Source organism: Oryzias melastigma, linkage group LG17 (assembly GCF_002922805.2).
Source record: "Oryzias melastigma strain HK-1 linkage group LG17, ASM292280v2, whole genome shotgun sequence".
Classification (NCBI taxonomy): domain Eukaryota; kingdom Metazoa; phylum Chordata; class Actinopteri; order Beloniformes; family Adrianichthyidae; genus Oryzias; species Oryzias melastigma.
This window is the reverse complement of record NC_050528.1, coordinates 20,840,676-20,855,025: the sequence shown is the minus strand read 5'-3', so window position 1 is coordinate 20,855,025 and position 14,350 is coordinate 20,840,676. Positions and strand designations below refer to the sequence as shown.

General features: G+C 36.9%; 1 protein-coding gene across 6 annotated transcripts in view; it reads right to left on the bottom strand.

Moving 5' to 3' along the window:
• astn1 (astrotactin 1) overlaps nucleotides 1–14,350 on the bottom strand; it is a 373,519-nt gene that overhangs the window by 19,109 nt on the left and 340,060 nt on the right. For all 6 annotated transcript variants that reach the window (XM_024273426.2, XM_024273427.2, XM_024273428.2 and 3 more), the window contains one exon: nucleotides 1,485–1,620. In XM_024273426.2, the coding sequence (XP_024129194.1) occupies nucleotides 1,485–1,620 (136 nt within the window). The remainder of the gene's footprint in view (nucleotides 1–1,484; nucleotides 1,621–14,350) is intronic.

The following is a 14,350-nucleotide window of genomic DNA, read 5'->3' as shown; positions in this document are numbered from 1 at the left end:
ATTTGGTTTGAAATGGCACCCAAAGCTGTATTTTCCTCTAAATGCTCCATCTTCCATTTTCCTTTTTTTCATTCAAATTCAAATAAAGTTTATTTGTTTTTCTTTCTAGCCCTCATCCCCTCGTTTCCCCCCTCTTCTCCACCATGATGTTCCACTAAAATGTGTGTGGCTTTCCCTCTGGCGAGCTTTCTGTGAGATAAGTGTGAGCGCGCTTATGAGAGCATTTAGGCATCCGGTCTTGATCACGACATCACCTCTTTGCTTTGCGGGCATTTTCATTAAAAGTCAGGGAAAAGAGCGTTTAGACGCAACATAGGAAAAATAATGTTTTTATTGACTTTTGATTTCAGACTATTTCTTTGAGGGGATTTTGTTTTGTATTTTTAAATAAAAGTCAATCTTTTACCTAAGCTGCAGCCTGGCTTTTAAAAAGATTATTGCAATGTTTTTTTGCTTAGAATAACTAAAAACTCATTGACTATAAGGTAAATGATAATAACAATGTGAGTGCTATTTCTTTTAAATAATGACAAAAAAGATTAAGCTGCAGCTGCTATGAAGGCCCACATTAAAAAAAATACTAATTAGTATTTAATTTTTAAAAAGAAAAAACAAGGAAATCTTTTTATGCAACATGTTCCCAATTAACTGTGACAGACTGGCGACCTGTCCAGGGTGTACCCCGCCTTCGCCCTTCAGTAGCTGGGATAGGCTCCGGCGCCCCGCGACCCCGAAAGGGAAGAAGCGGTCCAGAAAATGGATGGATGGATGTTCCCAATTAAAGTTGTATAATTACCATTTTTTGAAACATTAAAGATCTAAAATTAAAAAAAAAAATGACAACCAAAAACTTTAAAAAAGCCTGAATTGTTGTCCGCTTTTAAGAATGTGCTAAAAAATTCTTAAAATAAGTTTGTTTTATATTTTATTTTGAAAAACCTTTAGTACAGAAAAAAAACTCAATATTTTCCATTTTGTTTTAAACCATATATATATATATATATATATATATATATATATTTCTGCATTGGATATACAATAAATCATAACAAGTAGAAATCAAAAGTTTTGAATTAGATGTTTATAATAAATTAAAAGCAAAATAATAAAGCAGCAACACATTTTTATATTTTCCTTTGCCCTAAAGGGAAGGGCTCAGACTTGCAACATAATTGATTATACCAAGCATCAGAGAATCTCTTGGGGAGCATAGGGTCCTAATACTCATTTTTTTTAACTGTTTCCAATTTTTGTTTGCTCTGCCAATTGATTTTAAGAAGAATCGTAACACTTTATGATCTCGAGAGGTGAGATATTGATCTAAAGCAGAATGAGCTCCTGCATCACTTAAACAACGTACTAAATTAAATACTCTGATTCATTACAAAACACAAATCTTCAGCATAAGAAACTGGGATTTTTTTTAAATCTTTGAGGCATTATGGCATTTATAAAGCTAAATCGCCTAGAATCTCCGTACTTACATGTATGTGGCGTCAGGCTCCAAACAGCGAATGATCATACTGATGGACGAGGAAAGCAGGTTGGGAACGTCCCCCAACATCACGCACGGAGACCTGGCGCCAGACAAGATGTCGTCCACGAAGCTCAGAAGGGTTTCTGCAACGAGATAAACACGGTTTAGTGGTTTGTTAAAGTGTAAAAAGCTTCTCTGTGTTGTAAATATATGTAAGTTACTGTTCATGCTGGTTCCTTATTAAAACAAAAAAAAAAAAGAGAGAGAAATGTATAGAAGTATCTAAAACCAACAAACAAAAACATTGTATTACCAGCACGTGCAATATGTGCTTCAATAAAGCAGAATTGATGTTTATATTTCACTTTACATTTTTTATTTTTTGTATAAGTATGAGAAGCGCCCTTTTCAATAATTTGATTTGGTTATAGCTACAACAACAATAAAATAATAATAACACAAAACATTACTCAGATTTATATGCATTTTTTAATTTTTTTTCTTGTTTTGTGACTGTTTTTTTAACTCGTAAGGGAAAACATCTTTGAGGTGCATATTGTGTTTTGTTTTTAACACAGTAAAAAAAAAAATCTTAAATGTTTTATTGACATAAACTGCCATCATTAATGTCTTTGGACTATGAAACATGGATTTCTGTTAAATTATGGAAAATCAATCAAAAACAGCATTTAAAAGTTTAACAGTCATCAAGATTTGTATAGCAGGAACAGATCTTAGTTGTTCTAACTAGAATACTGATTTTTGGTATTTAAACAAATAGCAAAAATAACCCCAGTTTCCATAAAAACGCTTTACGACTGTTATGGTCATAGGCCTGAAAAATATAAATACCAGCCAAACTAACTATCTAACTGACCAACCAACCAACATCTTAATCAAATAAACCACCTAACCAACTAAATCGACCCATCCATCACATGATCAGCCAAAATAAGCAACCATCTGATTAAACCAAGCAACCAACTTGAAGCAAACCTTCAGACACCTTTCTGCTTCTACATCATTTTCTTTCCTTATTTTAATAAAGCTTGTGAAACAGTCTACAAATTCATCACAAAAAAATGTAAGAAAAAACTCCCAAAAATATAATGGCTTTGTTTTGTTATTTCCAAACTTTCTAGTCTCCAACCTCCACCGTCTTTCATCAAACACTAAATCCCCTCCATGTGTTTCTTACCTGTAACGCCTCTGTCAAAGTCGTGTAATTTAAAGCAAATAAGAATTGATTTTCTTTACACACAGATAATGAAGGCTGTAATGTGAATCAGTGAAAGGTGAAGAGTTATCTTAAAGAAGATGACATTTCATTTGTTTCTTGAGAGGGAAATGTTGGCCCACACCATCACACTGCCACCCCTACACACTACGATGTGTTCCTCAGTTGATTGTTCTCTGAGTCTTCACAGTTCCTCAAAGACATTGAATAGTTCATTCTGGAATTTGATGTTTCTTGCATACTGTGTACAGGACTGTTTAATTAGGGAATGAAGAGTGTTCTTCTCTTAACAGCTGGAGATAAGACATGTGTTTTCAGATACAGAGAAATAAAGACACAGCCTTGTGACCTCCAGCTTCTTCGTCATCTCCTCTCTAGTGGTGAAACACAGCGAATAGCTGTTTTCCCAGCTGGCAGAATGCACATCAAAAGGGCAGTAGGCCAGCGGGGCGTTTCTCTGAAAAGAGGAAAAACCCCTTCTACCTGGAAAAGGCCAGCCTGTGTGCGTGCGGTGGGAAGTGATGGGCGCTCTGGGGTGGTCATCTGTGACCCTCTCCTGCACAAGCAGAGCCTGTCTGTGTGTTTGTACAGTATTTGTGAGATGGAGTGATGGACGGCCCGATCTGGGCACGTGTGACTTTTCCTAAGCAGCGGCTTATGCATGTTGGTGAGTGACGAGGGCTTGAAGGTGGTCACCCCTGTCTTCCCTGTCAACCCCCCCACCCATGTCACCAGCTGGCAAACAAGTGCCGTGGAATCAGAGTGAGAAATTAGGGATAAAAAAGGTGTGTGGCAGCTGTCAGAGTGAAGTATTTACCCAGCACTGATTCTGACACGCCACTGAAAGATATAAACATTTGAAAGGCATGTTAATGAAAAGTGACATTGTGAAGCTTTCCACTTCTTAGCTTTTTAATTACAGAAGTAGTTGGAATATTTTCAGGATGTTTAAAACTTGTATTTTACAGGCTGCTCTAGAGAGGCTAGTTTGGAAAATTCAAGGCAACTCTTTTTAATATCTTGACAAAACAAAAAAATGCACAATTTTTCCCCAATGTCTTTTTTTTAACCTGAAAATGACATGTTGGAGAATAGCTTTAATTTCACTCAGCAATTACTTTAAATTTTTCTTTATTTAATAAACAAATAACTTCTTAAGAGCCCCTTTAAACATAATTTATGGCTTACAAATATACAGGGACCTTATAGGGACATCAAAGTAAGCACCAGTTAGTATCTGGTGAGCACCAGTTAGTATCTGGTGAGCACCAGTTATTATCTGGTGAGCACCAGTTACTATCTGGTGAGCACCAGTTACTATCTGGTGAGCATCAGTTACTTTCTGGTGAGCACCAGTTACTATCTGGTGAGCATCAGTTACTTTCTGGTGAGCACCAGTTACTATCTGGTGAGCATCAGTTACTATCTGGTGAGCACCAGTTACTATCTGGTGAGCACCAGTTAGTATCTGGTGAGCATCAGTTACTATCTGGTGAGCACCAGGTACTTTCTGGTGAGCACCAGTTACTATCTGGTGAGCACCAGTTACTATCTGGTGAGCACCAGTTACTATCTGGTGAGCACCAGTTATTATCTGGTGAGCACCAGTTAGTATCTGGTGAGCATCAGTTAATATCTGGTGAGCACCAGATCACTTTTTTAAAAATATATAAGAAAATAAAAATAAATGCAAAAAGAAATGGAAATACACAATAAACAAATAAAATAAAATAAAGTAGAGAAGCAAACAGGTGTTTTTAACTTAGGAACTTTAACAAATCAACATGATTAATGCTTCTACATTTGGAAACATTATACTTTTTTTCTTTTAACAAGAATGCAGCTTTATTTTTATCAAACACTTTGCATTCTTTTGTTTATTGCAACTTCAACTGCACCAAACCAAGTTGCTCTGATAAAGTGGAATTATCCTCAGCATTATCCTCCTCAGTCTGGGAAACCCATTATATTGCTCCCTTGAACCTCACTGCATTTGGCCTTCCCTCAATCACTGATCTTTAGGTGTGCACTTTTCCTCTGGCAGTGTCAAATGCACTATGATTGGAAAATTGTTAGCAAAGTACAGATGGATAATCCATTCTCACAAACTGACATACCTTGCTGCTGGCTCTCCAAAACTGTCTTTCTTACATGTTGTAAATCTGCGCAGAGGAAGGAGGAGATTGGCTGCAGACTTCTTGTCTTTGTGTCCTTTCATAAGGTTTGATTAGAATAAAAATAATAAAGAAATACAGAAGTAGTGCAGATTGTTAAACATAAAAACCTACTTCTAGGCTGAGGTTAGCATTTTAGTGTCCTTCGTGCATTTTTTGCGAAGATTTGACGTTTTTACCTGTAGTTTTTCCTACCATAAATCAGACATTTATGTTATAACTCGCATGAAGTAACAAAACTACAGAACAGCTCAAGATAAACATTTTATGGATCACAACGAGTGGCTGTAACGATGTGGACAAAACTTTAATGTGGGTGGTCTGCAAGCCAAAAGAACCCAGCGTACACATAAATTGTTCTGAAAACATATCTCATTCAGAGCAAAGAGATAGATGAACACGGTGTACTGCCACAGCATTTAGGCGCGTGATTCAATTCAAATGGATAATCATCAAAGAAAAGCAAAATGTTCTAATCGATATAGATAACTAGAAAGTTTGACGTTTTGGGACTTTCTTGAATAGTTTAAAAGTGGTACCCCATTATTTGGACTCCTCGTCTTTTGACCAGCTTCACAACGGTTCATGGAATAAATTCCTTGTACTTTATCTATCTCCAATTCACTCTCACTTGTATCCTGACAAAATTCTTATAAAGGAACCTGAATTTTCTGCTGAGGGACATTTTAATGTTCTAAAACATGAAAAATGGGATATGAAATATAGCTGCCAGTCAAACCCTTTCATAGAAGTCCTCTTTAGATTTATGGAGGAAATGGCAGCTGACTCGATAGGGGTTAAAGTTTGTTCCAATAAAGCTGAAAAGGGGGAAGTATGAGGATGAAGCTTTTCAAACTGAAAGAAAATGTGTTTCATAGCAAATTTGTGCAATTCTTATCTTCTAATCTCACTGTGACATCAGTTGATTCTTAATAATTATAATGGATGCCCTTTCCTGATGCTCTATAACAACCAGGATTTAGGACCAACTCTTAGAGCAGGGGCCTCAAATTCAATTTACTTTGGGGTCAGTGAAGGCCGAGTTTGACTGGGGCTTGGCTGTATAGGGTTAAATTGTGCCAAACATTTTTTTGCGTCCAATGTCTATATCTTTGGTCCTTTGACCCCACATGCTTTCTGATGGTCCAATGCTCAATGGAAACACTCACTTGAGATGCCAGGGCCATTCTAAACCAGCCAAGAGGGGACCGCTCAGCTGAAACGAGGCATTGGAGTCCTTCCAGAGGAGCTGGAGGAAGTGACCGAGGAGACGGAAATCTGGGCATCTTTGCTTAGACTGCTGCCCTCAGATGAGCAGAAGAAGATGGATGAATGGATGGATAGATAGATGGAGTGTGAGGCGTCCCTCAAGGAAATTACACCTAAAAAACCAAAGCATCCATATGATGCTGATGAAGGTTTTAGTGACTGAAATTAGATGAGATCAGGGGTGTCTTGAGTGACACTGTCACTTTAAAATAAACATTTGAAGAACAGGGGAAACAAATAGATAAGAGTTTCAGTTTAACCCAAAACGCTGTTTTAAACAAATGACTCTAGAGATTTGACTTAAAGGAATCAGTACGCTTAATGTTTGAGTTCCAGAACTTTGCGTTGCTCTGATCCCCATGGTGCTGAGGCAGTTGGAGGGCACAGCGAGGGGGATAAAGGACGAATATCTGAAAGATTGGGTGGAAGTAGCGATATGGAAGAGGTCAAATATGGAGGGGAGAGGTGAATGGCTATGAAAGGGTACAGCAGGATTTTGAATTGAATCATAAAATGAAGCCAATGGGTTCTTCCAGAATGGGAACGGAATGATGGAGTGCTGTCTGGGATGACCCTGTGACACAACAAACGTGGCGTTCCAGGTCTCCTTTGACTGAGATATATCTCTAGTGTTGAGTTGTTGTATTTTTTTAACTGAGGTGCTCAGTGTAAGGCACATACAGAATCCAGGGATAATAGTAAACACAGAAACAGATTTGTTAGAGGTTAACTAAAGCCAAGTCTTAAATCAAAAAGAAAATTGTTTTCTAAGTGGAGCGCACGCCACAGAGACTGTGGAGGTCAAGTTTTAGAAGGGATCAAGAACAAACTTGTCATTCAGCTGGAGATGTTTACTCTCTGCATTCTTAAACTATGATTGGTTGGAAAAATCACAATTGCCAAGAGAGTGATTTGAGTTATGGAATAACTTTTGAAGTCTTGCCTGCTGTTGTCAGTTCACTTAGCAAGGCCTCAGTGTGTGTGTGTCTGTTTTTGTGTAGCACTGTTGTTTTTCTCCACTTCTTAATGGAAAGGACAGGTGCTCCAAAGATGATAATGTTTTTACTGTGAGATCTGAGTGTGTACCAGATATGGGATACTTTTAATGAGGGATAAAAAAGTCACAAGTAATTCAGTCACTTTCATGTGTGTTTTGTTTCACGAGTGGTTCTCATATCACACACTTTGTAGTCTGTGAGAGGTCACACCACTTAAAAAACATAAAACACCATGTCAAGATTTTGAACAAAAAGCAAGATCTGCTCTTCAAAACACACACCCAGGCCAACAATAAAATAAACTTTGTTCTTCAGAAAATAGTTGTTTTTGGACCATTTTGGTGTTATGTAGAACACTTTGGCAAATGCAGAAAGATTATCTTTGGTAGTGAAAAGACTGTGGTGTGAAAAGCCTTCCTTAGTAAAAGCTCAAGCAGCAGAGAGAAACAATTACAGCAACCAGACTACATCCAAAGTCCATAAAATCTTTAAGAAATGATGTATATTCAATGCAAACTTACTATTTTGTTTTATAAGCAATGTGTTTTGCACCTGTCATTTAGACTGTGTGAAGTATGTTTCCACTAGAACTGCAACAGTACTATGTTTTTAAGGTTAATTCCATGCCTCAATGTTTTGATAATAGTTCGATACGTGGACTGAACCAAAACAGAGCGCAAAAACTTTCATATTTCTCATATTTTTTATTTTTTATTTTGCTAAAGCAAAACAAACTGAAATGCTCAGAGAAAATCAAGTGCATAACTCTTTACCTACAGACACACTGGCCATGGCAACACATGTTCAAGAATGCACTCTACTTGAACATGCATGAAGCCCTTGGTGTTCACACTGAGCAAGCAGGGAGGGGCTTCCTCTTTTTTCTTTGCTACTATCTCCTAGCACATGTCCACCACCTACATCTGAAAGAGGCTTGGTGCAAAATGCAGAAGTGGTGAAAATCTTGTGAATTTTGCTCCAACCATTTTCTCTTACACGTCTATTCCAATATTTGAAAGACTTGGTGTCATATAATTCCGTCCAGACAAAAACTGCAATCGTTAACTTCTCCTTTAAGATCAATTTTCAAACGGTTGGCACTTCCATGAATTAAAAGGTACACCATCGGTGGTCAAAGTTGGGCCTGGTTTAACTTTTCATGTGCGTTCAGTGGCTTTGCGTTTTGTATTTAGAGACTTAAACAGTCTCAAAAATGTCCATGCTACCTTTAAATGACAGCATTTTAAATGCAGAGGCATGAAAAGCTGAAAAACATCTCATAAATATAGATCTACACGTGGCACCTCTTAAATGTTTGTTTCTAGGCCTCAACTTTGCTTTCCATGATTTTCTCCATTGCTTTTAGTATTGACTAGCAGCACTAGCAATAGTTTCAGTTTAAGCAACAGGCAGAGTAACGCCTACTTTTTGTACTGAAAATAATAATAATAACTAATGGTTTCAAATTATTGCGTTAATTGTGATTAATTAATAATGCACAAATTAGCGGGCAATTTTTTTTATTGTGTTAATCTCCTTTTTAATGTATAAATATTGTGATGTTCTCAAATATAACAAAAATCAAAGGTCCAACTGTTTACTTGGATGAACATTTTATTTGAAGTCAGGTGAAAAGGCCTCGTATGTTTCGGAGTCTGTGTATAGCGCTGCGTATGCGGCACATGCCCCATTGCTGTTGTGATGTGATGATGTGCCGACCTTGTAGTTCTTTACAGAACCAACGCAAACAAGCCCGCAACACCTATTATTTTTTATGTAGGGGATAAAGCCTGAGTGTTTGTTATTATAAATGAATGGGGTACATGGAGGGCTGATCACATGGGCTGTTAAACTAGCCATGTCAATATGGATTATGGCGGTCAATATTTTTTGGATTGCTAGGGAAAAGGTTTCCTGCTGTTTTTATGTGTTAAGTTTCAGCATTTTTTGTTTACTCTTAATTGTTCGAGATAAAAAAAAAAACAGAAAAAAAACAATTGTTGGTGTAAAAATAATGATTGGAAGTTTGCTATATTAGGAAAACTCATTGGATTTTTTTTTTTTTTGTTATTTGATATTTTGCTTCATCACAATGTTATGAGTTTTTAAGGAAAATTCCTCGAAAGCAGGCTTTTCTTTGGTTAAAAATAATTATATAATTATAAAATAATAATAATTGCATGACAGCCCTAACAATATGTTTTCTCCTAGTTTCACATATTACCCCATATCAAACAGAAATAATGAAAAATAATTTGTATAAATGTAACACTTTAGCTTTTCACATCCACTTTTCCACAACCTACTTAAAATGCTGGAAATTGATGGACTAAACTGCTAAGCTAACTTGTTTTGCTAAGAGCTCTCTACAAAACAGCTTTATGATATGCTAATTGGGATTATTTTGGCCCGACACGCATACCAATGTTTCTATAAACACAAGATTTGAACTTGTAAATGTCTTGGTAAATAAGCCAAGCTTGTTTCTTCTACTGCTAGGTCTTTAAATCAAGCTCGGCTAACCACAACCCAATTTGGGCTTTTTAGCTAAGTACACTTTTAACAGCAGCTATGGAAGTGATGTAAGTTTACTCATTTCACTCTTTTTACAATGAAACCAGTCATGCATGTAAATGGAGGAAAATATATCCTGAACCTGTTGAACTGGGAGGTAAGAGTGCAGTAATGAGTTGGGGTAGGGGGCAAAGGCAAAGAGCGGGGGGGGGACCAAACGGGAAGTTTACTATCTTGCATTAGTACAGACACACATTTGTGCACACACATTCTTCCTATTAATGCTTCAGCTTGATTTTTTTTTGTTTTTGGCTGGTTTATTTTCTCCTCATTATACCAGGTCTACCCTTCCACTAAAAAGATGTGCACAAATGTATTAGCAAGCACAACTTGTTGCAAAGCTTTATTACCATCTGGTACCAGTTTAGACCATCAACACAACATCACAGTCACAGCTAATCTTTACAGCTGTTTTTGGACTTTGTACCACTACATACTTCCTGAAGAACAACATCCCACTTGTATAAAGAGTCTGACATATAAATGGAGAGGTGTATGTTCTGAGGATATCGTAAAATTATAAAAAAAACGATCATTACTCTGTGTGAACAAAAATTGGGAACAGCCCCATAGTTCCTTTGTACTTCCTTTTAAATTTGGTGTTTGGTACACATGTTTTAGAGATGCATTTACGTCAGCGCAGTGCAATTTGTGTCTTCAGAGGGTCGACAAATTATTTCATAATTTGACAGAGGCGCATCTGACCAACTGATACCGTGAGAGACGCTGCACGCTAAGCATAGATTCAGCCAAGTACGTCAATAAGACAATGAAGCAAAGCAACGCCGGAAAACACATCTTGAATAAATGTTGCTCGCCTGTCAACCGAAAAATAGTTGCATCTCCATATTTGCCCAATTAGTCTCAATTATGAACAATTCGCATTTACGACATCCTTAAGTGCTTCTGGAGAGCCCAAGCAGCCTGTCAGGTGTTTATCTCACACAACACATATGCGTCCACATCTACCATTTAGTCAGTTCAAACCAACATGGTCCAGATGTTCCACTTCCTTGCGTGTCTTATGGTGCAAAATAGTTATAGCGCATTATTCAGATCACGAAAACGCCCCATTTTTTCAGGGGTTGTGAAGTAAACACATACATGGTAAAAACGTCATATTGTTTCCACCTATTCTAAATGAATATCAATGAATAAAAAGTCACTTAACAGATGTGTACAAAATAACCTAAAAAATCTTTCAAACACTATTTTTTTATCTTTTGCACCAAGCTTCAAATTTATTATCTTGAAATAAGTGTTTTTTTTTTTATATATATATATTTTTTAAGTAAACTTGAATATTCAACGTATTTTTGCTAAGTGAAAACTACTTTTTCTTTAAGTACTGAATGGGGGTTTACCCTGATATTTGCAAAATTTGCATCTTAAAACTCAGGAAACAAAATATTCAATACAGTAAATAGAAAATACTAACTATTTTAATACATTTTCAAAAATAAATTGTTTATAATCACTTATTTTTACCTCAAAACCATTAATAAATATTTAGCCTTGTAACTTTCTTTAATTGTATACATTGATTACTTTTCTAATGCCCATAAAATCTGTCAATTTCTTAAAGACTGGCTAAATGCTTAAGGATAAAAAAAAACAATCCCCTATTGTTGTCTTTTACTAATAATTACTAATACTTTACCAGCTCAGTGGCCTTGTGGTAGAGTGTCCACCCTGAGACTAGAAGGTCGTGAGTTTAAATCCAGGCTGATGGGACTGAAACTTGACTTTATAATCTAATGATAAAATGATTATTAATAGGTTATCATTTGCTGTTTAAGACATTTTATCACTTAGAGCGAGTAGCGTACTGCAGCACACAGAAAAACCAGATTCAACCTCAAACCCCAACCCAGGGAAATAACATACAAGTAAATATACATTTGTGAGGATCATTTCTTTTCCTCTGTTGTACACCATTCCCAAGATGTTTTGCTGTTCATCTTTTGCTGTTTCATAGTTTTTTTTATTGCATTTTCGCATGTTTGTTTTTTTTATTAAACAGCTCTCTGTGTTCTGCATCCTGATAGGCTAGAGACCTAGTCAATCAATGTCCTCCATGTCTCCTGTACAGGTATAGATACACACAGCTCTCCAAATCCACATAAACCTTTGATTGCAATGAGATCTTTCTATAATACTGGAGTTTTTTTCTATGAAGATTTGAACTTAGAGAGTTTAAACAATAAAGACAAGTGTCAAAATGTCAATTTCTGTCTGTGAATATGTGCAGAAAGAGTGTAGTGAGGGGTTACGTCATCCTTAATCCTAAATGGGGATTTCACCTATGATGGTTTCTTAATTTGATTGATTGATTGATTTGGTTTATTTCAACCAATAATTGTAGACAATAAAAGAAAAATGAATCATCAAGCTGGATCAAACTCAGTACAGAAATAATGAAATGCACTGATTAAAGAAAAAAAACAAACAAAAACACACTTAAGCTACAAGTGATTTAATAAATAAAGTGAATAAAAACTAAAGTCGAGTAGATTTGGAGTTTTTCAGAGTGTAACCCCTGTGATGAACGAAAGAACACTGTACTCATAATTTTCATGAAGTACCATTGTAAATGTAAGCATAAAGGGATCCGGGATATTACCTAATGTATCTTCAACTCAAGTTTTATTAACTTGAGATCCAGCCAACCCCATCAAAAATCAAACTGCATCTAGACAATAATGGCAAAGGGTCTTACAGTCCTGCTCCAGTCATCTTTTAATCAATGTTGAAAGTGTTCATAACAGTCTTTTTAATTATGATTATGTTTTTCAGCCAAAGTAAAAAAAATTAAACTTGTGTCATTTTCTAGGATATGTTTTCTCCAGAGTGGCAGGAGTTCATAAGAAATTCACCTCTGAGTTGTGGGCGGGGAGTAAGCTAGCGCTCATTTCCCATGATCCTTTTGTTTACACTCTCTCCTGCTAGCTTAAAGCTCCCCACTACCCTAAGTTAACATCAGCGGTGCAAAAAAAACAAAAAACAAAATCAGCAATATTGCCATCCAGCTGTGCAGTTTTAAAAACGATGCCAGCTCAAAAAAGGGAAACCAAAACGTTCAAGGATCTATTTGTCTGCAAGTGGATGCATCAGAATGGAGCACAGCAGGGAGAATTTTAGATCTTATGCAACTGTTACAAGCTTTTGGCATTCTTTTTTTATCTGCTCCTGATTTACGACAATTTGAATAAAGAAGTACTCGCCATCCGGAGAAAAGTGAAACAAGAACATGTCAAAAACATAAAAAAATAAATAAATAAAATAACTGCAGTGGTCGTTAATAGTCTTTTCCAGTGTAAAAATGAACTGATGTCTGACGATGCCAGGTGCAATGATATCAGTGCCCACCTGAGTTTACACTGTAAAGTTATTTGATATGCGAACATTCACAAGCTCCTTAAAAAAGAGAGGTTTTAACATGCAACAGTTGAAGATGAGCACCAATAATGTCATGTGCAAATCAGACGTAACATGCTGGCAACTCCACACAGAAACGAAGAGGGACTCTCTTTCAGCTTCTGAAGTTCTGCGAACATCAAAGCAAAAAGAGAGCAGGTGGGAATGGTTAAGCAGTGGCAGCTCAGAGGAAGTGTCTGGTTTTTAAATGAACTCAGGCTGCTTCAGGTTCGGGCTCTGCCACACATGTCCCGCCCGGTCACCCCGTTGTCTGTGAGTGTGCCGTGTAAATAGGTGAGTAATGATTGCATTCGGAGTTGTGCTGACCCTTGAGCAAACGTTGCCCTCGTCGGGTGATGAAAGCGGTTACATCACTGGGTGGCTTCCAGCTCAGGGGATGTTTGCTTTCCCTAAGAGTCTGGTCCGGCTAAACGATGCCCTGACTTAAAGCAGACTCCCTCACTGCGAAGCGTCCACACATCTGCTGCTGGAGACGCAACGCATTCGTGAGTGAATGTCTGCACTTCCAGTATGATCTCACCTTGTGTGCCTGAAACTCGTTAAGGGGGAGATTACTGAACAAACAAGCTGTTGTCAGCTCCAGGATCCAGCCGAGCGCTGGATCCTCTGGGACTCAGCGTATCTTTGTAGGTTTATCAGACGTTACATGACAATAAAAGCAACACAGTCATTGTCAGTGCATTCATTGCTTTGTGTATAAATAACACAACACTTAGGATGTTTGGTCAGAAACACGTGTTTCAAACTAACATTCAAAGCAATTAAATAAAGCTAATCTTTTTTGGGGGGGGGATTATAGAACAGATTATAACAGGTTAAAATAATGAAGTCTAAAGGCTTTAAGAAAAGCAATAATTTAAATGCTTATTCATTTTTTTTCTTTTAAAATGATTTGACACGTGTCACAGTCATCTGTGAAGTGGGATCACAGACAAAAAGTTTCTGGCTGGTCTGTCTGGTGCTCCCCAAGATAAACTCCAACCATTATTGACGAGCAGGCTCTTCTTTTGAACAAACTCCTAAATCTCTCGCAGCCAAAAAAACACATTTTCTCCATTTAAAAGACATTGTCTTTCTCTGCAGATTAAATACAAGAGGAACCACTTTTTCTTAAAGACGATGCTAAAATAACAACACTTCCAAGACCTGAAACTCTTTCAATTTTCCACACATTTATTTGCAT